This window comes from Rhynchophorus ferrugineus, unplaced genomic scaffold, assembly GCF_030347505.1.
Source record: "Rhynchophorus ferrugineus isolate W39M unplaced genomic scaffold, kcgeb_rfMv2 rfM8, whole genome shotgun sequence".
NCBI classification, from domain to species: domain Eukaryota; kingdom Metazoa; phylum Arthropoda; class Insecta; order Coleoptera; family Curculionidae; genus Rhynchophorus; species Rhynchophorus ferrugineus.
In genome coordinates, this window is record NW_027472587.1 from 30334824 (window position 1) to 30360365 (window position 25542).

Here is a 25542-nt window from a genome sequence, read left to right on the forward strand (position 1 = left end):
GTATACTATATATTTTCCATAATTTAAAAGTAATTAATTAACTTACAACTTTTCTTTCCGCTAACAAATTTCGATATAACTTTCAACACATTTTCATCGTAATATACTCCAACTTTAAAATTGACTGTTACAATATTGCAGCGAAGAACTAAGAGCACTTTAGTTATTGAGTTTTTATTAGAAATTGTTTGTTGAACGAAAAAGTTCTCTCATTTAATGCTTATCATGCGGAATTATTACGAAGATAATTTAATAAAGTTAAATGATTATAGTATAATTGGTTAGGGAAAAAGTATTTACGTTTTTTACATTTTAATATATATATCATATATATATATATATATATATATAAATCATGATAATTTAATCGAATGTTTCACTTTTTTAGTAGAATTCTAGAATTCCGATGCTATAGAACTTTCTAAGTAACAACTGAATACATCATAGTGGATGCTTCAACATTTCCTAGCTAATTGTTCTCTATTTTTCTATTAAATCTTCTAGGATTCATCGTTTTTGTTGATCAATGTTGGATGTTTTTTAAGTTCGTCTGCTGCAGTCGCATTAGTTGTTGATAGTAGGGAGCCAGATTAATGGAGTGGTCAGGTTTGAATAGTTGATGATGAATTATTGTTTTTGAGTCCCATCAAATACTTAGCATTATCTACTTTGGGCTCATTTCATTCATTTTCCCAACTGTTTCTGAAGCTTTATTTTCATTTCAATCATGAGAAAAAATATGCTTTACACATTACAATGATATTGAATTAAAAACTAATATAAAAAAATAAAAATGCTAAAATTTGCGGTATATTATATAAAATATAATATCTAAAATACAATGTGGTATTTAGTTTGGCACTGCAGATGCTACAGATTTTGCAGTATACTTAAGCCAATAATACCGAACTGGCTTTTCCAAATTTCTTGGTTACTGGCCAAACTGTACAGTTTATAGCCACTTGCATTAGCTTTCATCCCATTTTGCATATAAAATGTTAGAACACACTTTTCTTTAAAAAAAGTAGAAGTAGAAGCCAAATAATAATTTCCAAATAACAGGGATTTTTCCAGTATTTTTTATTCAAGATATAAAAATGGGATATAACCAACAATAACCGAATAAAAGCGTTTTAATATATCTCATATATTAAGACGTATTTATTTTTTTCTCATAAAATATTAGAATAAACGATAAGGTTTTTTCTGATGTAAGTGCGCGATGAACTTGATATATTAGAACATGAAAAATTATTTTCTTGTTACTGTTGATAGATATACGTCTTTTTAATAAAAAGTTGATTGTGCTAACATCAAGTGTTTCTTAGGTAAAAAAGAGAATATTGGAAGAAAGACTATTGTTCAGATTAATAAACTACAACATAGAAATTTAGTTAGTATGATTGCCATGGTTTATATGACATCTCTACTCTATTAATATTGCTTGAAGCATATATTTATATTATTCTCCACATTATTTTCTTATGATGTACTACTTAGGGTAAAATAATATACCCTACAACAAATAAACTAAAGCAGACTTATGAATATTGAACATAATTCAGCAGTTTCAGAACCATATATTGAGGAGTACTGTTAATACCGCATAGTACCCCGGAAACAAGGATCTTCATAAATATTTTGCCAATATTGAGGCAAACTAGTATTTCAACAAACTGGATTTTATAAGACTAGACTGAAGATGACCAAACCTTTTGAGCTAACGTACCATGGTGTTAGTGCAGAAGCAGAGCAAATCCTTATTAAGAGATAACTTTTAACTTGAATTAGTAACTGAAGTTAGAAAAATAATGCCTAATGAAGACCTACATATATATATATATATATATATATATATATATATATATATATATATATATATATATATATATATATATAGATAGATAGATAGATAGATAGATATTAAAATATATTTAAAAAAAAATTGTTTTAACTAAAGTCACATGAACTAACTGAACAGGATTTCCATCTTTACTCAAGACTGCGATAAAGACTATAAGATTTTACATTATTATTCAGGATTTGATTGGTGAAAAACTAAGATTAACAATAAATATAACCATAATAATAGAATGAGAAAAAATAAAAAAATATACTTCGTCTTTATAAGAACAACCAGACGGTCGAAAGATAATCACTAGACTACCCCACATCTTCACTAGTCAGTAGTAGTTTAGTGGTAAGAGAAACAGCCCACTTCTTAGTTATTTCTTTCTCCATCTTTCTCAAGAAGAAAATTTCTTCTTCAAAACAATTGTCACCTTCCCGCCCCTTTACTAACCACATCATCACATCATATATTTGAATCGCTAAGAAATATCAAAAAAAGTTCTAGATGCCTGCAAAAATAAGTAAGAATATCAATAATAAAGAATTATGATGTAAACAAGTTTTCTTTCAAAAAATTATTTAATTTTTTAACATAATCTCTTTTTTTTTCAACATTTTTCCAAATTTTTTATCTCATCCAAATAATCCAAAGTTTCCTCAAGGCTAACAAAATAGATGCTTGTTTCAGTGATGACCTCGTGATTTGGCCCAAATCGCATACTACCCAGCTATTTTATCAGGTTTGAAAAAAGGAAATAGTCACAGGGGAATAAATCTTATGCTACATGGGGTAACAGTTTTTGGCCCAATTTATATTTTTTGTCATGCTGACAACACGCAATATACTGATGTCACAACAGTTTTCTTTTCACCAAATGCGGTCAGTTTTATTTCAAATCAATACTAAATATCTCCAAAAGCTCCGAATAATATTAGTCGATAATCGTTTTACCCTTTTTAAGCTAATCGATATGATTGACACCAACAGACACAACTTGGTCTTCTTTAGGTGTACGATCGCCTGGGAAAACACTGTTTGGTCACTGGTCTTTTATGACATATCAGTAAATAACATTTCAACTACTGATATTGATTCAGAGTTCCCATAGTAGCCATCAAGGCTTTTCTTGCTTTTCGTGATAGCTCCCTGCGCAAACAATAATGCTTAATCAGCGTACTGAGCGTACACAGTTGGTCTTCTCTCAATGATTGCCATAAACCTAAACTAAATGATGATGATATTTGAGCTACTATGAGAGAAATTCAAAAAGTCTCTGCCAGCTTGATTGCCGAACTGGTAAAGGCGACAGGACGATCCTCCTACTGTTGCAATAATCTCGGGTTCGAATCCTGCTGAGCCATGCCATAAATTTGTGATCCCAATCATACCAGTAACCAGGCTGGGTAAGACCGGATGTATTTTGAGATGATTTCTGAGGTGGTCACTCGTCATCCACGTTAGGAACTAGGTGTAGTCCAGATAAACATTGGTAAAAAAGACTAAAATATGTATAAAAAAATATTTGACTCATTACATTGCACTCGTACCTTCAGTTTAACACTTGTCTAGCAAGAATCCTCTTACATTAGGCAAATGCAATAATTTTTTTTATTAGCTTCAAACAAAAGCTAAACTTGTTTGAAGTGACTTCATAAAATTATTTAGCAGTTTTACTACATGATATCTAGCGAAATATGTTTTATTGTCTCCCATTTATTTTAAACAAGTTTTAACTTACTAATTATATAATTTTCTAGAATCGTAAACAAGAAATCGATTTGTATTCCAGGTGCCAGATCTACGACTGATATTCCCCAATGGTTCATTGATTTTTCCACCTTTCCCCAACGATCGTTACCGACACGACGTTCACACTGCCATCTATCGGTGCAAATTGAAAAGTACTTTAGGAGGCATACTCAGCCGGGAAGTTCATGTTAAAGCAGGTAGCGTTTAAAATCGTTTTTCTTTAACATTCAAGAGTTTAAGGTGAGTCTGTTTGTTCTAGTGGTCAAGCAGAAGTACGACATCCAGGTGCATGACGAGTACGTCATAGCCGGTAACACGGCCGTGCTAAAGTGTAAAGTGCCCAATTACGTTTCGGATTATGTGATGGTAACTTCTTGGATACAGGACGACAATATCAACATTTATCCGAATACGGATATTGGTGGCAAATATGTGGTACTAAGTAACGGGGACCTATACATAAGCAACGCTGGACCTGGGGATGGGTATAAGAATTATGCCTGCCGAACTGTCCATCGTCTAACAGGTACTACCTTTATTTACATAAAGCAGTAAATATTTAAGTTGAGTTATTCTTATGGGTATTCTAGTATAGAACCATTAATTTTAGATATTTTGGGCTAGATATTTATTAATGTTTAAAAATACACAAAACAAAAAAGTAAACATCCAGTCACACAATGTTATAGACTAATAATTATTAAAAAAGTCCTCATTGAGAGATTTGCATCCCTCCTAGTAACCAAAAACCAAAAATTAAAAATAAAATTCTTAGTTTACAGAAGTGCTCCTATCGTAAAATAGTCAATCAACATTTTTTTCACCAAATTACTTCTACTAGACATTTCCGAATTTTTTAAATAGTTATAGTTTTCTCTTGGTATGATAGAAGAATATATATATATATATATATATATATATATAAAACCTACACTACATATAAAAGTCAATAAAGTAATTTCAAGAATAATGTGGGTTAAATTTTGATTAGAATTACGCGAAGTTTAAACCTTGTTATGGTACTTATACTTGCATTTTGTCATTCTATAATTCCCACTCCATACACCTTCTTCTGCTTTAAAAAATATTTTTCGAGCTTCTGCTTTTCGAACAAGTGGTTCTGGCTTCCTTTTGAACGTTAGAAGCTCATATTTCTGCTAATCAATCCTCGTATTGTCACGTTGAACAGTGAACTTGACTGTGTCACTTATTATCATTATAAGGGTCGTCATTTTAAAATAGGTCATCACTAGAACCTCTATAAATCCGAAAATAATTTAAAATTTGAAAAATCCTTTTAAAGTAATATTTTTGAGGGATTAAACTTTTCAAATTTTTGGACTAGAATACCCCATAATTATATATTGTTGGATGTCAAACAAATGGTTTTATCTTAATGAATTTCGTTTATAAAAATGCGTAATGAAACGATATCATCATCAATCCCCACCTTAACAAACACACCTAAATCAAATATAGATGTGGCTGAAAAGATGGCGTGTAGAAGCCGCCTAAAAAAAATCATATTACGCTTCATAGAAGAACAAGTCCACCAGCCTATATCAATAATTGTCAACTCCCGCAAGCAGAGGATAATAGTATCTGGGTATTCACTTAGATCACCGACTAACTTGGAAAAATCACATACTCACCAAACGGAAACAACTTGAACTTAAACTCTACCAACTGTATTGACTTATCGGGCGTAAATCCAAGTTATCATTAGATATCAAGATATTATTATAATATATACTCAAGCCTATTTGGTTATATGCAAACTATCGGGAACCGCTAGCAAGTCTAACTATCCATCATACAATTCCAAACTAAAGTGTTGCGTGCCATTCTCAACGCTCCGTAGAATGTTCCAAATGAAGTGATACAACGCGATATTCCTCTAGAACCAATAACGACTGTAACTTGAATGTGTTTGTATGAGATACTTCGAAAGAGTGTCTATGTATCCCAATGTACTCGATAATAAGCTAAATATGCGAAGTGACAGTAGATTAAAACATCTAACACCATCCGATCTGAACATACATAGACTTTAGAATAAGACTAACTAAGATAGGATTTTGTACAGGAGATCACTTAATGAAGTGATTTTCTACATGCCATGTATATTAACAGGTCAATTGAAAAGCCCCCGGCCTACTATAGTAAAACACATTTTTTGGCAAAATTATTTTTCATTATTCAACATAATTCCCTTCAAGGGGTAATACACTGGTTATAGCGACACTCCAAATTTTCAATACTATTTTTGTAGTACCATTTGTGCTTTACTTCAAAATCGGTCTCAGTTTTTTCGATCGCCTCTTTATTCGACGAAAATTTCTTCCCAACGAGCATTCTTTTAAGATCTGAGAACAGGAAATAGTCGCTGGGGTCCAGATCTGGAGAATACGGTAGATGAGGAAGCAATTCGAAGCCTAATTCATGGATTTTTTCCATCGTTTTAACTGACTTGTGACACGATGCATTGTCTTGGTCAAGCAGCACTTTCTTTTCCTTCAAATGCGGTCGTTTTTCGGCGATTTCGTCCTTCAAACGGTCCAAGAGCGCTATATACTAGTCGCTGTTGATAGTCCTTCTTTTTTCAAGATAGTTAATGAAAATTATCGCATGCTCATCCCCTTTGCCCGCTTTGCCAGCCGACTGTTGCGTTGTCCCAAGCTTTGGGATACCAAGCCCAAGCACTTGGATGACTGTCGATTGGACTTCTGAGTGAAATGATGGAACTACGTTTCTTCATTCGACATCCATTGTCACATATTGACGCAAAATCTCGGGTTTGCTTGATCATCTTCAAACACTGCTCCGAATCATTAACTCGTCGTCACTTTTGGCCAAAAGTGAGCTCGCTCGGCACCCATTTTGAACAGAGCTAACTCATATCCAAATATTAGTGAATGATATAATGTACACGTTCAATTGATATATTTAGAGTATCTGCTATTTCATTCAATTTCAATTTACGGTCATTCAAAATAAATTTGTGGATTTTCTTAATGTTTTCGTCGGTAATAACCTCTTTTAGGAGTCCACTACGTTCACCGTCTTCGGTGCTCATTTCACCACGTCTAAACTTAGCATACCAATCCTTTATGGTTGATTTTCCTGGGGCAGTGTTCGGAAACATCAAGCCAAGTTTTTGCTTCAACTGTATTTTTTCCCTCCAAAAGGCAATATTTTATCAATACGCAAAATTTCTTTTTATCCATTTTTTTTTACAATAACAAAAGTTGCTTCACTCAAAATGCTATAATTCACAATCTAATAATCCGACAGATATATATAGTCAAATTTATACACGCACTTTTTGAGGGTTAGGGCTAACTAAAAAACATATGAATTTAATTCTAGTAGCGCCTTTTGTGTCAGGCCGGGGAATTTTCAATTGACGAGTTATTATATACATAACAAATAATTATTGTCCTCTGGACAGATTATGAAACTACTAAGATTAACAAAAAAAATTAAACTATATATTACAATTAGTACTATAGACCTCACAATCATGTTGATAACTTTAGATTCTTCAGATAATTTTCTAAACAAAATTCTTTTTTAAGTTTATCATAGCCCCATGTATCCACATAATATGTCCAAGTGCCATTAAAATATATGTTTTCACAGGTTTAGTGAAAATTTTCCAAGATCATCCAATTAAAGTTTAATGATAACTATATTGATCCCGAATACTTCGCCATTATTAACATAAAATTTTCACAGATTTTGAGTATTACAGAAGATTTTTAAAAAATAAACATTAGTAACTACTTAGATTACTAAAATAAATTGTTTTTTTGTGTCAATTACAGGTGAAGTTAAAGCTTCTGTATATCCTGGAAGAATTATTGTAACTGAACCGAAAGGCAACGTCCAGCCCAGAGTGACCGTGGACAAATTCAAAGCTACTAGGATATCCATAGGTGATGACGTGACTTTACCTTGCGTGGCCCAAGGTTATCCTGTTCCGGGCTACTACTGGAAGAAAGAATTAGATGGTCAGATGGTTCCTGTGGCTTTAGGTGAAAGAATCACGTTGCTCAGCGCTGGACTCTTAAGAATATCAAAGGTCAGTAATGCTTCTATAATTTTTGAATAATTAACCTGAAATTTTGTAATATTTTCATTAATTTTTAAAACGAAATAATTTCATTTGCGGCTATATTTTGGATTTTACAACCGTTTTACTGGTACTACTGGTTACTAGTAAAACCGTAAATGGTACTCTTATATCTAGAATCGTGTATACACTATTACTTTTCAAACAACTTATAGTATGGTTTTCAGTTAATATTTATTACAAGGTATATACGGCTATAAAAACATCTATTAGAGACAAACGAAAATGATTTATTCACAAACCCTATATAACAAAGAACAAGAGAGATATTTGAATTTGTTTAATTCCTACGATATCGGAAGCTTTCAATATATAAATATACTTAAAATGTAATTACTGAAGGTATAAGGAATATATATAAATTTCATAGAGTAATAAAAAGAAACAGAATACAAAAATACAAAATCTCACTCAATAGCTGAAACTAAATATAAAATCTACTATATATATATATATATATATATATATATATATATATATATATATATATATATATATATATATATATTATATTATAATATATATTATATATATATATATATTATATTTATAATATGTCAATTATATTTTATATTAGTCAACTGTAAAATATTTTTGGACATTTATATGGAGGGATAATATTATGGCATACTAATGTAGTTAAAATTATGAATAATTCAAACAGATCCTTTTAAAGCATGACTTTGAATTACTTTAGATGTAAAGTAGAATTCTGAATAAAAAATCAGGAAATTAATGAAATGTTTTCACTAATTTTTTTTCCCGTTTTTACCCTGCTTCTTTTAGCGCAAGGTTATTTCGGGCGTTTATGTTAATAAAATTAACAGAATTTTTTTAAAGGTTAACTTATTATTTAAACATTGAGTTGTAATTGATTAATCCTTCAAATTTTATATATTTTTTAAAAAATATTTAAAACTTTTAAAAAAATTTAGTAACTTATATATTGTTTATCTTGATAAATGTTTCAGAGTAAATTAAATTGCTCCTCTTATTTTAACACTTTTGTTGTTAGTAAACTGTTATGTTTTTATATTTTAATTTTAAACAATATTGCTTAAATAATATTTAAAATGAAAACTTAACTTCTATCTATCAACTGACATATCCTTTGGTCACCTCTAATTCTGCAATATTCTTTAAAGTATCTTTCAATTTGGTTTTATTGTGTCCCGTATATTTGAGATTGGTATGAATAAACAAATGTCCAACGGACTTAAACCAGGTCAATAGAGCGGTTTCATTATGTTTGTTGATGAAAAAGTTTAAACCAAGCAAACATTTATTTAATAATATGAATAAGTAGGCCAGGCAAAGAGAGCAAAAATCAATAAGAATAAATAACTGTATATTGTATTCATCTACAACCATGGAGTAAAAACACTAGTACCATGGAATCAATCTCGATATAAAACTTTGCTGGAAGGGACATATCAAAAAAATAGTTCGAATTGAATACAAAATAATTTATCAGTTATTTGGAAGAAAATCTAAATTATCCGCATATAATAAGTTACCGCTGTATGTCCATATAGAAGTCCATATATGGGCCTATGGAATTCATTCATTAGAACAAAATACAAGATTTTGATACAAAAAAATCCTGAGAAGTATTGTGGACGCACACAGATACTATAAGAACAGTTAGTTACAACGAGACCTTCGAATACCAACAGTAATTAAAGAAATTTAGAGATTCGCAACAGGATATGAAGAAGTTACTCCATTGACATGTTTGTTATAAACACTCAAATAATATTCCTGTTGAGTTTTTAATATTGAAAAACTGATTTATAATGAACGGCACTAATTTAAACTTTCATTTTTCATATTTTTTGAATGTAACAAGTGCGGCAAAGGTCCCGCTACCATTTTAATTGCGCGCCATCTTGGTTATATAACGTTTATCCTAGTTTCACTTTAACCATTGTACAGGGTAGATGTTCAAATTTTATTATTGATAAAATAGTTACAATATTTATTGAAAATAATCGTTCCATTATTGCCACTCAGCGGAAATTGCGTCAAAAATATCTGAGCAAAGTTATAGAAACTCAAAATGGTAACCGGACTTTGCCCCACGTTGTAATAATGTTTCCTTCTGAGATTTTTGTTTTAAAATGGTATATTTTCAGTAGTAATAAGAGAAAAAAAAAGTTAAAAATGTGAAAAAATTGCGCATTTTTCAGATTCAACTGGAGGATAGAGGTGTATATTTGTGCTTCGCTAATAACAGTGTTGGCGAAGAAAGTGTGAGAGTGACCCTGGAGGTATCTTCACCGTTATCTGTCCATGTTCAACCACAGGTACAGATAGTGGATGTTGGGAAAACTGCGAACTTTCAGTGCATCATAAATGGCTATCCCATAGCTAGAATCAGCTGGATGCATAACGGTATGATATTTATTTAATTTCATATATTTTATAATTGGTAATGACGCGACAAGGCAAAGGAATTAAGTAAAGATGACAAAAACACTAACAAGGTTCTTAATCTAAAAAATAAAGAAAAATAAGTCATATTTTTATTGCCTAAAAATTTTATAATTTACCATTTTATTTGTTTTTAATTTCAAATGTTTTCATTTAATTTAATTAAACTAATCAGCTTAATAACATTCATTTATTTAGATAGATAAAACCATTTATGTGATACAAAACTAAATAACTTGATTAGAAACAGATTAATAGGTCAAAACTTTTACATTAATTAACTGTATCAAATATATTTTACTATTTGATATGTTTCGTCCATTTTAGTGAAATATAATGTCGGGGAATCAAAAAATATGCTAAAACTGAATTTATTATACCACTTGTTCAGATGGATGTAGTAGCATGGTTTGATTGGCACACGATTTCTAAACGCTGAAGAAGTACGAAAATCTATAGATAATTAGATCACCGCCAAACCGACATAGTTTTTCCGACATCGTCATCTTGCAAGAAAAACGGGAAAAATTCATAAGAAATTATGGAAAATATTTTGACTAATATTTAATGTATGAATCCTTCCCAATGAAGGCCACTTTAAAGCGAAAAAAGGATAAAAGCATATGCAAGAACCTAATATATATAATCTATTCAAAACAGTAGTGACACGGGAGACCTGTCAAAACGTCGCAATGTTGCCGCAGTAACTCTGAGTTTTAGTATATTTTGGCTCTGACATATAAACAAATTTTAATGTAAATAAAATAATGAAACAAAAAAGTTATGTATTATAATTTATTTTAACATTATAGTACATCTAATTCATATATTATCTAAGAACTTAAAACTACAATTAATTTGACTCAATTTGATTAAATATGCAGTGAGAGGGAGGAAGACATAATGGTCTCCCCTGGACTTAGAGGAAAACACTAATTCTGAATCAGGAATAAAAGCATTCCTGTTTCCAGTATGAAGGATATATCTGCAATGAATTATTAATAAATGATTATGACAAACAAAACCCAACCGATAATTATACCAATGTTTACCTTTTTCCATCAACTTGTTATTGTCTTTACACTATATTTATTATCATCTTGCCATGAGCGACCCAATATACCATTCTGAAATATTTATGTCTCATTAAAATATATAAATTGATATAATAATGTTTCCTTGATTTTGTTATATGTTTTTATAAATGGTATTCTTTTAAAAACAATCTCTGAAAGTTCTATTAAACCCCTTCGTGTGTTATCTTTACAACACTTAAATCCTATATTACCCTACAATGTAAGAAGGGATGGATTACATCCCTCAAATAGCACTATATGTTTTGGCTTTTTATGGATAATTTCCAGACTAACAATTTTCGCTGAAATAATTGTATTAAATTATGTTTCTATTGAAAAGCTTCTTACTGTTTTTTACATTTCGTATATTTGATATCTGATACAGCTAACAACAAGCTGATCTTGATTTGTCACCTGTTGAAGAATTTTGCAGACGTTTGACAAACAAGCAACTTTTGCAGGCTCTTTCAGTTACATGATCGAACTTCTATAACAGCATTCTATCTCTTTTAAATAGGATAAAATGAGAAAGATAATATTGTCTGGTTGTAAAACGAATGTATATCTTTAGACAGGCACATATTGACACACGTGTCATTACTGTTTTGAATTGACTATATGTGTTATAGCGTGTAATTAATTTATAGGCAAACCAATAGCACCAGATAGTCGAGTTGAAGTACTGAACGATCCACCACGGCTCACCGTCAAAGAACTGACCAAGGAAGATCGAGGAATGTATCAGTGTTTCGCCACCAACAACTGGGATCAAGCCCAAGCAACTGCCGAACTAAATATGGGGGACGCTAGTCCGGAATTGATCTATTGGTAATGTTTTAAGATAATTCCAACCAACATTTGGCATCGATGTTGTTTCTCTTTCAGGTTTTCTGAGCAAACGCTACAACCAGGACCAACAGTATCGCTTAAATGTGTAGCCTCAGGCAATCCTCCTCCTCAATTTACCTGGACTTTAGATGGATTTCCTATACCAGACCACCCAAGATTTTTAGTTGGTAAGTTGTAGTTATGTAATTAATGAGTGTACGAATCAGTTCGGTCCTATTTCTAGAGATGACTCTGGCAGTTACATTTGTTAATTAGTTATGTGTTATGTGTTAAGTTATTTTGTACATAATAGGTCAAATGAAAGGTCTTCTGCTTGACAGGTAGATGGCGCTACTAGAATTAAATCCATATTTTGTGTGAAAAAATTAGATAAAAAGGAAGTTTGGCTTAAAAAGAAAGGATTTAAAAAGGAAGGAAAAAGGCGTGTTGATAAAATATTGTTTTTTGAAGGGAAAAATACAGTTGAAGCAAAAACTTGCCTTGATGCTAAATATTGGGACATTGCCCCGGGATATCAACCATCAAGGATTATTATGCTAAGTTTAGACTTGGTGAAATGCGCACCGAAGACGGTGAATGCAATGGACGCCCAAAAGAGGTTGTTACCGATGAAAACATAAAAAAATCCACAAAATTATTTTGAATTACCATAAATTGAAATTGAGTGAAACAGCAGATACTCTAAAGATATGTACTGAACATGTATATCATATCATTCACGAATATTTGGGTATGGGAAAGCTATGTGCAAAGTGGGTATCGCGCGAGCTCACTTTTGACCAAACACAACGACAAGTTGATGATTCGGAGTAGTGTTTGAAGATGGTCAAGCGGAATAAACCCGAGTTTTTGCGTCGATATGTGACAATGGATGAAACATGGTTCCACCATTTCACTCCTGTAGTAGACTGCACTCGATGAACCCGCTCCAAAGCCTGGGAAAACGCAACAGTTCACTGGCAAGGTTATGAAGTCTGTATTTTGAGATGCGTATGGAATAATGTTCATTGACTACATTGAAAAAGGAAGGACCATCAATAGCGACTATTACATAACGTTGTTGGCCCGTTTGAAGGACGAAATCGCCGAAAAGCGGCCGGATTTGAAGAAAAATAAAGTGCTGCTTCACTAAGATAATGCATCGTGTTACAAGTCAGTAAAAACGATGGCAAAAATTCATGAGTTGGGCTTCGAATTGCTTCCCCATCCACCGTATTCTCCAAATCGGGCCCCCAGCGACTATTTCCTGTTTTCAGATCTCAAAAGAATGCTCGCTGGGAAGAAATGAAAAGGTGATCGACGAAACTGAGACCTATTTTGAAGCAAAGGACAAATCGTACCTCAAAAATGGTATCGAAAAGTTGGAGGAAAATATTCCCTTGAAAGAAAATATGGTGAATAAAATAAACTAATTTTGCGAAAAAAATGTGTTTTACTATAGTAGACCGGGAACTTTTCAATTGACATTTTACGTTATCTTAATTTATGTCATCTAAGTTTGTCACGTCAAAACGTCGCAATGTTGTCGCATCAACTCTGAGTTTTAGTTCAGTTTAGCTTTGACATACAACAAAATTCTAATCTAAATAAAATAATTGAACGAAAATTTTATCAAATATAATTTATCTTGACATTATACTTCATCTAAAACTGCAATTTATTATACAATCACAATAGTTTATAGGTTAGAGTTACAACCTCTTATCATGCATACGTCTGACAAACGGACGACTTTGACAGGCTCATTTGTTTACGCGTTTGAACTAATCGGGCAGCATTGCGTCTCTTTTTAACTAGACTAAAGTGAGAAGGAAAATATTGTCTGATTTTGAAACGAAGTTAGAAATTGCGACAGGCAATACATTAAACATCTTGATCACGTGCGTACAAATAAACTTTGAACAGACTGTAGTTAGTTAATAATCACTGTTGGTTTCAATAGTTAGTCAATAGAAGTTTTGACAATTTTATTAATGTTGCCCAAGATCTCTATCTATCAGATAATATACATCTGGTATTACTCTGCTTACATTATCAAATTTTGTGTCAAATCTAACTGTCTTAATAGAGTTGTATTTTTCTGATTCATTGGATGAAAAATGCAGCTATAACGCATCTAAGGCTTGTAAAGTTTTACAGTGACCAGCCCAATTGATGGGAGGAATATTATTTAGGGATTTGTTCCAAGGTTTCAGTAATGGTATCGAAACAAGTCTACAAGTCAATGGCACAAATAACTTGCGTATATTCTCGTTGAAAGCTAGTTTGTATGCTTCTTGCTGTCCCAGCAAAGGACAAGATATTTTCCAGATGAAAGACGTAAGTTGCCACAAAGATGGCAGAACACAATAATCTGCATTACGACTATTCAGCTGTTCACTCCTGTTGCTACATGAAGCAGCTTACAATCCACCAAAATCAGGAAAAACACCTAACCATACTTAATCACTGCAGAGAAGGACTTAAGTTTACACCTTGTAAGCAACCTCAAGGATTTAAACAGGCATGCCGCAGGCCTCGATAAAACCGCTACCTAGGTTTTTTACCACAAGAAAAGTTCATCTTAACGTCACCGAAACAGAAGAGATTGTTAACCTTCAGATATTGTGTTAACATAATATGTAAAAATATTATAAAAGGATATTCTCACTAAAAAAACTGCCGCTTAAGAAAGCTTTCCGAATATTTTCCAATTCAAAATCATCCTGATCACCACTAGAAGGAGAAGTTGAAAATTTCATTTCACTGAGCTTATCCCAAGAATAATCACAATACTTGTATAGAGACATAAATTATCCAACAGATAGACGATCATTAGGCGAGGAGAAAATAAAAACCAAATGTAGGTAGCAACAAACTATAAGGGGATTCTACAGATGATCTTATATTCAGCTAATAGATGGACAATATATCATTCGCAGACTGAATAGGGTTAAAACCTTTAAACTAGTTTAGTACTGTACATGATATTCAATGAACATAACTATAGATTATCGTTAAATAAACTTTGTGAGTGTGGGATCAAATTTGAAAATTATTTAAAATAATTGTTAATATTTTTTTATAAAATTGATCCTAACTAATGGACTTCCAATATACAAAATATGTGTCCTGAACTGAGAAGTAGAAATATAATGGATTTGTTTTAATTTTCAGGACAATATGTGACAATTCAAGACGACGTCATCTCGCATGTTAACATCACCAACATTAAGGCGGAAGATGGAGGAGAATATTCTTGTATTGCACACAATAGTGTTGGAAAAGTGACGCACAGTGCTCGCGTGAACGTCTACGGTCTACCCTACATCAGAGTGATGCCGAAAATCACGGGAATAGCTGGATCTTCGCTGGTTATCAAATGTCCAGTGGCTGGTTATCCCATCGAATCTGTAACGTGGGAAAAAGACGGTCAAATATTACCACTAAATAGGTAATGATTTTACAATCATTAATTATTACTTTTTCTTGGTATCATACTAAAATTATTGACTCCATAAAATATATGTTATTTAGGAGACAAAGAGTATATCAAAATGGCACATTAGTGGTGGAACAAGCCCAACGGAGAGAAGATGCTGGTACGTATACTTGTCAAGCACAGAATCGTCAAAGGAACTCTGCCAGAAGGGATGTGGAAGTACAGATAATTGGTAAGTTATATTTAAGACACTAACACTTTAAGTTCTTAGAAAAAGTCTTTCTTGTGTATTCACAACATGTTTTAATTATTTGTCAATTTAAGCGACAAAAATAGATGCAAAATAAATATATAAAACACATCGAATAGTGTAAAATATTATGTGTATTTGCAACTGTTTCCAATGGTATATTTACATTTAAATGTGGATGCATATCTGCAACAAAAATGGTTTGCGGAATATTCGCTGAAAATATTTACATTCAAAATTGACGTAACGAATTAAAGGTTATAAAATTGTTGATATTATATGTCGTATATGCACATAACTGAACTTGGGTATAGTACTATACTCTAAAGATTTAAACTAATTTTATTTATACTTATAACTTGAATAACAATATATATGCAATTAATTATTAATAAATATTATGTCCAACAAAATTGCCCCAATGAACTATTTTCAAATATCCAAGTTTCATAAACATACACAGAGTCAAATAATTTATCATCCTCGATTTTATTGTACGACCTTAAAAATAGAATTATTTTTAAGGCAATATCTGGAAGTTCTATTAGACCTCTTCGAGGGTTATCTTTACAGCATTTAAATCACATGCCCCGTAAGAGTGTACGAAGGGATGTCTTACATCCCTTAAAGAGCTGCATGTCCCAAAATGTTTGTGTGTACTTTTCAGTTTAACAATTTTCTCAGAAATAATTTTATTAAATTATGTTTATATCGATAAAATAGTTTGTGTACTCAGTGTACATATACTCACATTTCGTATATTTGCTCCCGAATAAAGCTAATATTAAGATGGTCAAGATTCGTCACCCAATTCCTATGTAGACGGGTTTTCTTGGTTGAATTTAACATATTGTTCTTCGTTTTGTGAGCGATGTTAGTCACAGTACCTACACTAATCTATTCAGCGCAGTAGCAACACGCTAAAAAACATTTTCAATAAAATTGCAGCAACTTATAATATTGAATATCATCAATATTTACCTCTCTAACGGAATTTACGGGCAATAGGCAGCCATTTCAAATTTATGAAAGTAATAAAGTAACGTTCGCCGGTTTATAACCTATAGTAATTATAACCAATATTTCGAATAATTTGGCGTACGTCTGAAAACCGGACGACTTTGACAGGCTAGTTCGGTTTCACGTTCACAACTTATCAGGTAGCATTTGTCCTTTTTTAACTGGAATAAAATGAGAAGGAAAATACTGTCTGATTTTCAGAATCAGATCAAATTTACAAATTGCGGCAGGCAATTCATTAAACATCTTGATGACGTATGTACAAAAAAAAAACTTTGAATAGACTATATAAAGTATCTGTATACTTCATTTCAATTGAAAAACTTTTAAATAAATACCACACCCAAGAAAATTATTGTTATTTTTTTATAAATAAAATGTACCTTTTCTAATTGGACGAATATAATTAATTTTCAATTACAGTCCCCCCGAAGATCCTGCCCATCAATCCGATGACCGATCTGCTGCGCGAGGGCATGAGAGCGGCCATCACATGCCAGATCATGGAGGGAGACTTGCCGATTAATTTCCGATGGGAGAGGAACGGTCAAGTGAGTGGTTACGTCGGTAGAACGGAAAAAAATAAAAAAATAATTAAACCCCCCCGCCTTCTCAGTCGGTGATTAACAACGCAGCCCTGGGCACGGTGATTCGGCGAATCGATGAGTTCTCGTCATCGTTAATTATCGATCAAGTCAGCTCCAAACACACTGGCAATTACACGTGCATCGCTAGTAATGTTGCCGGCCTGGAGAAGTATATAGTTCCGTTAACAGTTAATGGTTAGTATCATTATTAAGTCTTATTACCGTCATTAGTTGTCGACATAATTCCCGGTATCTAATTGATTGTTGTATTGGTACATAAGTCCCAGTCATCTTTTATCGCAAAAATAGGACCTATGGTGGTATAGCTCATATGCTCAAACCAACCATGGGCTTTTGATAGAAAATTTGAATAATTCCTCAATTTTTATTCGTTACGACTAACCTACAATTTGTCTTTATGACCTTAAACTTAAATCTAGGTATATAACTAGGAGGACCCATCGGCGATATTTCAGTCTCTGAAAAAATTTTTCTACATGTCACTGCTGTATATTTTACTACACGCACTTTACAACACGACTAAAAAAAGACGGTTTGATTCTTTTGAGTCTTTGTCCAAGTTGACTGACTGTGGGTATCTCAAAGTCTCGATGTAGGTGGTCAATCCTGTAGTATTTGGGTGTGCCAACAAAACTTCTCAGGTCTTTGTTCTGAAAAATTTGTATTTTGTTTATGTTACTCTTTGAAGAACATCGCCATAATTGAACTCCGTATGTTCATATAGGTTTCACTATTTGCTTATATAATAGCAATTTATTATGTACTGATAAATGTGATTTTTTTCTAATTAGCCAATATATTTTCCTATATTTCAATTCCAGTTCTATTCTTTTGTTCTTTACATGTTCCTTCCAGTGAAGTTTTGTATCAAGATTCATTCCGAGATATTTAGCGTTGTTCTTATATGGAATGATAATATTATTTAATGTTATTGGTGCTTATACGGTCTGATTGTAGGCGAACTGCACATGCACAGATTTACTTTCGTTAATTTTTATTTACCAAACTTGTGTCCAATTACTTATATTGTCACGTGCCTGTTGCAATTTTCGTGTGACTTTTTTATTATTGTCTCCGACACCTATCATCGCAGTATCATTAGCAAATGTTGTCATCATATTTTTCATTTGTGTTGTATCACAAGGGTAGAGTAGGTAAAACATTGGCATCAGAACACTTCCTTGTATTCCCCAAATTGATGAGAGAAAATTATTAATTCCCCACAAATTCCTCTCAATATTGTTTGAAGAAATGAAACAGATCTCAACCATTTAAATAATATTTATTTTTTATCATAATATTTTATTCATAATACGGGAAGAAGTGTAACGATATGGAAAGACAACGCTTTTCCATACTTTTCTTGCAAGCATTTTGCTTGATAGGTTTTATTTGATACTGCTACCCAGTTTCTTAATACCTTCCCTTATTGTCGTTGAAGACTCTACAGAACTACGGACAACAAACTTTCGCTCGACTTATGTACCCGAAATCGGCAGTGTTAGCAGTAAAGACTGTAATTTTTATGTTTGGGAACAAGTATTCTTCCGCAGCATTTGATAGCGAAACATATTACTCCAGTAGCAACTGCGATTTAATTTGTAGCTGTTGAGTTTCTGGAGAAGTCGTAACCCAGGATCTCTGTCACTCGTAAACCTTATCTAACCCGAACATTATGCAAAATCTGCAAAATACCATTTGGATCTAGCGGATCACCATAGCAAAAGAAAGAGAAAGGATCACTTTAGCAACTTTTCTTATATGAAAAAGGGTTATTTTCTTTACTACTTAAATCAGAACCCACTGACTACACCGATATCCATCATGACTTCCTTGGTCTTGGAAATTCCAGTCCTGGGTCTTTCTCCTGGTATTCGATTATATTTACATAATATCGTTGCTGATATTCAAAGAATTTTACTAGGTATCTGGAAAAGCAATTCTAGTAATTCTTTTTAAAAAAGCAGTTGTATATAGCATCAGAAAACTAAAAGTTGATTCATTTGATCCAAATGACCATTCTCTTTCTAGAAATTTTTGAAAACAACATGTTTCATCTATCAGCACTGCTAGGGAACTAAACTTGCCACGTTGCCAGTCCTTGTAAATCTTATGTATATTTTAAGAATATAATAGTTAGAATATATTTCCTTGGGTTAAAAAATAATATATATAAATTAAATATTAAATCGAGTTAAAATTATATATATATATATATATATATATATATATATATATATATATATATATATATATATATATATATATGAAATACTCGAAAGATCATTGTTCTGCGCATAAAGCTGATGAATTTTTGGGGACGTCCTCTAATTTTAGTACGACAGCATTGTATCTTGTAAGTTTACAGTAAATAAGACAATCAGTACTATTTCATAGTCATAATATCATATACAATGATATGCGGAACATTTCAGTTCCTCCCAGATGGACGACCGAACCACTAGATTCAAGCGTGGCTGCTGGAGAAGAAGCAATCATCCATTGCCAAGCCGACGGTTATCCGAAGCCAGTCATCACTTGGAAAAAAGCCATAGGTAAGCAATATTTTGCATATTTTCGTTATACTAGCTTGATTTAATTTACTAAACTTACTGAAGAGTAACTTAACTTCCGCATCAATTTATTTCTTTGTTCAACTTTCATCCATTGTATCTTTAATTCTTGTAAATTATATTAATTCCTCAGCTAGTATTTGTTCTATGGACTTTATAAACATCTTATAAACATTAAAAATAGTATTAACTGCTCTAAATATTATATCCTCTCTCTGTTAGCTATAAGTTAACAACAAATACAATTTTATTTTACCTGATTTTATACTTATATATATATACTTAATATAAATAATGCCATAATATATCTGTATCTGAAATATTGAAAAATTATTTTTATAATTAACTTATTAACCGATTTAACTAAACCATGATACAACTTAAGGATATATTAAGATAACCCCAGGGTTTCTACAGAGTCAATATTTATCTACAGTGCGTTGGGGGGAGTTTGGTATTGATATTTGTATTTAATAAATAAGATTTTTTAATAAGGACAGGCCAATATTGACAGTCTGTAGCACCGCGGGCTATTTTGAAGGCGCTTGTTTAAACTATTGTTTATTATTCAGACAATGATGCCAAATTACCATAGATTTGTATGATTCCTCAATACATCGAAATGATAAAACTATGCACAGAGCCCAAGTTTTATCTAAAAAAGGAAACATCCTTATACAGGATTACTATTTTTTGATGAATGCCAATATTACCAAGCATAATTTCTATATACAGAACGACACCAATCCATATGAGAATCACCAAACGATAGTGCATACATGGTGCGGATTAAAAAATACCTGTTGGCTTTTTAGTAGTGCTAAATCTTGGATAAAATGTATACAGAGCATACTACAAAATCTTTAAAAATTAATATTTTTTTTTTCAAAATATATTGTTCCTAATTAAACATATGCGGATTTCAATTACAAAAAAGAACAAATTATCTGCCAGTAATGATTGCCTCAAACTATATCATACTTGAGTATGATACCTAATGACAAGTTCATGTGGAAAGAGCACGTTAAAAATGAGCTTGAAACTCCATAGTAGGTCCAAAATATTCTAGTTGCTGGGACGACAGTTCTACATATCTCGATTTTTATCAACAAATTTTGAAGGTAATATAGACCTATAGTATAAAACTGTTAGTACAAAACACAAATCCTAAATAATCCAATATCAACAAAATATAAAAATAAGTCCTTCCGGGAATTGTAAACAACAGTGGACTTGGTCTAAGATTAAAGAAACAAAATCCTTCAAACTGGTTAGTTAAATAGTTTAATTGTGAAATATTATCAAATCTGTAAAATATAAGGGATTCACCATTGCAAATTTGTGTTTGAACCATTAGATCTAGCATTGAGAAATACTATTAAGATCAAATTACTATTAAATGTGTTGTATTCTGATCATCTTTTCACTTTAAAAGAGCATTTATTGATAAAAAAAATATTGGAAACAAAAAGAGCGATGTTGGTTTGATATCGATCCATTTTCGCACATCTTCGACATTTTCAGACCACGTGCTAGTCAAGATATGCTGCACGAATTTGAACAAGTGATAATCAGAAGTAGCTATGTCTTGTGAATTCGCTTAGTACGACAGAACTTGCAATAGTGTATTTATTATAACTTTTGCAACGTATAGCTGTACGTAACTCTGCAAGAGGATAATTTTACTTCTCTTACTCGTTATTTCTAGTATTTCAGCAAACAAGCATTCCATAATACATTACACCTTTCTGATACGACTATATGCACAGCAAGACTTTATGACCATCAATATTTGCCATCATAATTTTAGGTTTTTATCATTAGTCCCATCAAAACTCTTCTCTTGTGCCTATGAAGCAATGAAAACACAATTTTGAAGCAGGTCGAAATAGGATTTTCATCGATTCCATATCAATTCTTCCGGTAGCATTCTTCCCTTGTATCGGATCTTTTTCATTGCATGTAAACGCCTGGCAATGGCTGTTTCATCAGCTGCTATGCTCAACGAAAGTTCGTTGCGAATTCGAGGTAGGTTCTCATCCAATAATTCCGCGAACTTTTTTAATCATACAGCCCGTTCTTTGCCATCAAAATCGCAACTTTGAAATCCTTAAAATAAAAAGGCAATTGGCATATGACTATTTATTAAAGAGATTCGCCAGCAAATTTCTTTAAATCATAAAAATATTAGGTATGTCAAAAATGCCAAAAAAATTAAAACTTATTTGTATACTAGCGACCCGCCCCGGCTTCGCACGGGTGCAATGCTGATACTAAATTAAATACACTACAGAAAAAATATGAACGTTGTATATAAAAACATAGCGGCCCGCTCCGACTTTGCACGGGCATAAAATATATATGCCTATGTCACTCAATGAAAACATGATTAAAATCGATCCAGTATTTTTGGTTCATTCATTACTGCCCTTGGCCTGCACGCATTAAATTTGGAGTAAAACAATTCCTCTTCCCCCATACTTACTATGAAGATTTCCTGCTATCTTTAGAATATCTAAATTCATACAATTTTTATTACATTACACATTTTTAAACGCAAATTTTAAATTTGTAATATCTCCGAAAATATTTGTTTAATTTACATGCTGTAAGGAACCATATTGATCTATATTAATTGCACACTGTATTTAAGGTACTTAATTCGATAAGGATTAATGCCGTATTGCTTAAAATAGCTTCGTAAATAAGCCATTTTCTCACGTAAAAAGTAAACAATAAAAATGGTTAATGTGGGTTATCCCTAAAAGATAAACATATACCATCGCGGACTTTTTTGTAGACCTTTTTATGGTGTACAATACTGTAGTACATTAATTTGATCTAACTCGTAGGGTTAGGCAGCGTTTTTGCTAATTGCTAAATAAGCCTAAAGAAATAGGTTAATTTACGACATCACGTTAGAAACCTCTAAAATTAGCAATGTTGCCTTGGTATATTATGCATGTATTATACATATAAACCTTCCTCTTGAATCACTCTATCTATTGAAAAAAACCGCATCAAAATCCGTTGCGTAGTTTTAAAGATTTAAGCGCACATAGGGATATAGGGACAGAAAAGTCGACTTTGTTTTATACTATGTAGTGATGTGCCATCGAGATTTGTGACGTGAAAACGTCGCGATGTTGTCGCATCAACTTTGAGTTTTAGTTCAGTTTGGCTTTGATATTGCGACGTTTTTGTGACGTCACAAAAGTCGATGACGCATATACCAATAAACTTTGAATAGACTTTATATACTGAATATACAGTGATGCCGTAGTATATTTAACTTAGATATTTTAATGGTTTTTATATTCATGCTTCTCAGTTGCACCAATAGATGTCGCCGATTAAAATATATTCACAATAACTAGTTGTAATATCCGTACCATATGCTTTTAAATTAAAAAAATATACTGTTAAATTATTATTATATATTTATATTTCTAATCTACCCAGTACTTTAAATATTATTTAACTTTCTCCCTTCTTTAGAACTCACCCCATAAATATTTTACCAACCAGATTATATTTTTCTTCCGAGAATATTTAACGAATATATTTAATTTCATTTTCGTTCAGGAAAAGAGCCAGGCGAATACAAAGATTTCCATTACGAACCGAACGTCCAACAATATCAGAACGGCTCGTTGGGTTTCACTCACATATCCAAAGACAGCGAGGGACAATACCTGTGCGAGGCGAAGAACAACATAGGCACCGGCGTCAGCAAAGTCATATTCCTCAGGGTAAACGGTGAGTTGATTTGAAACTAACCTGTCGGATTCGATAACTCTTTATTCCGCCGCAGCCCCGGCCCACTTCGTGCAGAAATCAAAGCAGGTTCAAGTGGTGAAAGGTGAACAGGCTCATTTGCAATGCGCCGCTAACGGCGATACCCCCATGCAAATCAGCTGGAAAATCGGGGGACAACACATCCTGAAAGAGGGTAGGTCGACGCTGGCCCTTGCCATTGTTTTTTTAACGAGGGCGTTCTGAAAAGAACTCTTATTAGGGTGTTTAAAAACCCTCGAAAAAGGACCCTGAATAAGCGAGCTGTTATTTAAAAGTCCCGTCATCAATCAGATGAAATCTAGTCGTGTTTTTGAGGGTTTTTTGTTCGACACCAATTTTCAGTTAATGCACTGAGTTTATATAATAAACATATATACATAGTCTATTCAAAACAGTAGTGACACACGTGATCAATATCTGCCTGTCGAAAGTTGTAAATTCGATTTACAGGCAGACAATATTTTGAAAATATTATTTGCGCATTGCAGCTGCACTGAATATTAGTACAGACATGGTCACTAAAATATCTCAAAAAATAAAAAAAATTTAACCCTAAATTCGCCAAAAAGAAACCGCGTTTATGCGAAACAGGTGCCGAGTGAAGATCAGCCTGTTAGCTGTATCAGCGATCAAATATACGAAATGTATAATAATAGAAAGTAGTTTTTTCTTTAATTTAATACAATTATTTCAGAGAAAATTGTTAGTTTAGAAAGTATCCATAAAACGTCAAAAGATATCATATTATAAAGAAGTCAAGGAACAATTATTATATCAATTTATATACTTAAATGAGACATGAATATTTCAGAATGGTACATTGGGTCGCTCAGGGCAAGATGATAATAAATATAGTGTAAAAACAACAACTCCATGGGTGACTACCATGGAGAAATCAGCCATAACTTGTTTCTGCAAAAGTTTGAAAATCAGCTTTTAAAGAACTTGGAGGTTGGAAGAACCATCAGTTATTATTATGTACAATGTACCATATCATAGTATAATGGTGGAAAAATCCCAACAAGTGCATCAACAGAGGCTGCAATTAAGGAAAGGCTTAAAGTATATAAAACAAGTTTCGAGGAAACCATGTTAAAGAATGAAATATTTCAAATTGTTACTGGGTAAATATAATTGAAATATTTAATTACATTTTATGTAATTTACTTTTTTATAAATAAGCATCAGAAAAGATACGTGGTATATACGAATAGAATACGATACGATATAGAATATTACATCTTCCTCCTTATCACAGCATATTTAATCCTATTCAGTTGATATGGGGTACTGCAAAGTATTATTACAATAGACTTTCAGGCCCAGAAGGATATTCAAACCAGAACTGTTTGGATATATGGAAAGAGGCATTGTCGAAAATAACAACTTCAGTTTGAATGAGTTCAATCAGACACATTGAAGAAGAAATTGAAAAATGGTATAATCTTGAGCAAGTTTTTGATATATTGGAAATAAATAGCTTAGTTATTAACATGATTAGTGTTTCTGAAAGTGACAGTGATTGAATAATTCTTTTGAATGTTGGTGCATGATGATGATGCAATCTTGCTGACAATTTCCAAAACAGTGTGATGAAAGAGGAAACAAGTAAAGGTAAATATACAATTAATATACTTTAATTGTATTATAGAGTGTGAAAGCTTTATTAGCATGTGCGTTATTATTTCAGAATATACATGAAAATTTGTTATGGGAAGAGAAATAATATTAACTGTTTTGCAGATATGGTAAATGCATTAAGAAGAATGCAGTGGTTA

At 32.2% G+C, this 25542-nt stretch overlaps 1 protein-coding gene across 1 annotated transcript in view; it reads left to right on the forward strand.

The window, feature by feature from the left end:
- Nucleotides 1–25542, forward strand: part of Dscam4 (Down syndrome cell adhesion molecule 4) — a 253476-nt gene that overhangs the window by 193878 nt on the left and 34056 nt on the right. Inside the window, exons 3-15 of the mRNA XM_076411320.1 lie at nt 3642–3798; nt 3861–4127; nt 7429–7685; nt 9926–10130; nt 11893–12073; nt 12131–12261; nt 15251–15527; nt 15611–15747; nt 17209–17336; nt 17402–17567; nt 19829–19948; nt 23552–23725; nt 23781–23918. Of these exons, the coding sequence (XP_076267435.1) occupies nt 3642–3798; nt 3861–4127; nt 7429–7685; nt 9926–10130; nt 11893–12073; nt 12131–12261; nt 15251–15527; nt 15611–15747; nt 17209–17336; nt 17402–17567; nt 19829–19948; nt 23552–23725; nt 23781–23918 (2338 nt within the window). The remainder of the gene's footprint in view (nt 1–3641; nt 3799–3860; nt 4128–7428; nt 7686–9925; nt 10131–11892; nt 12074–12130; nt 12262–15250; nt 15528–15610; nt 15748–17208; nt 17337–17401; nt 17568–19828; nt 19949–23551; nt 23726–23780; nt 23919–25542) is intronic.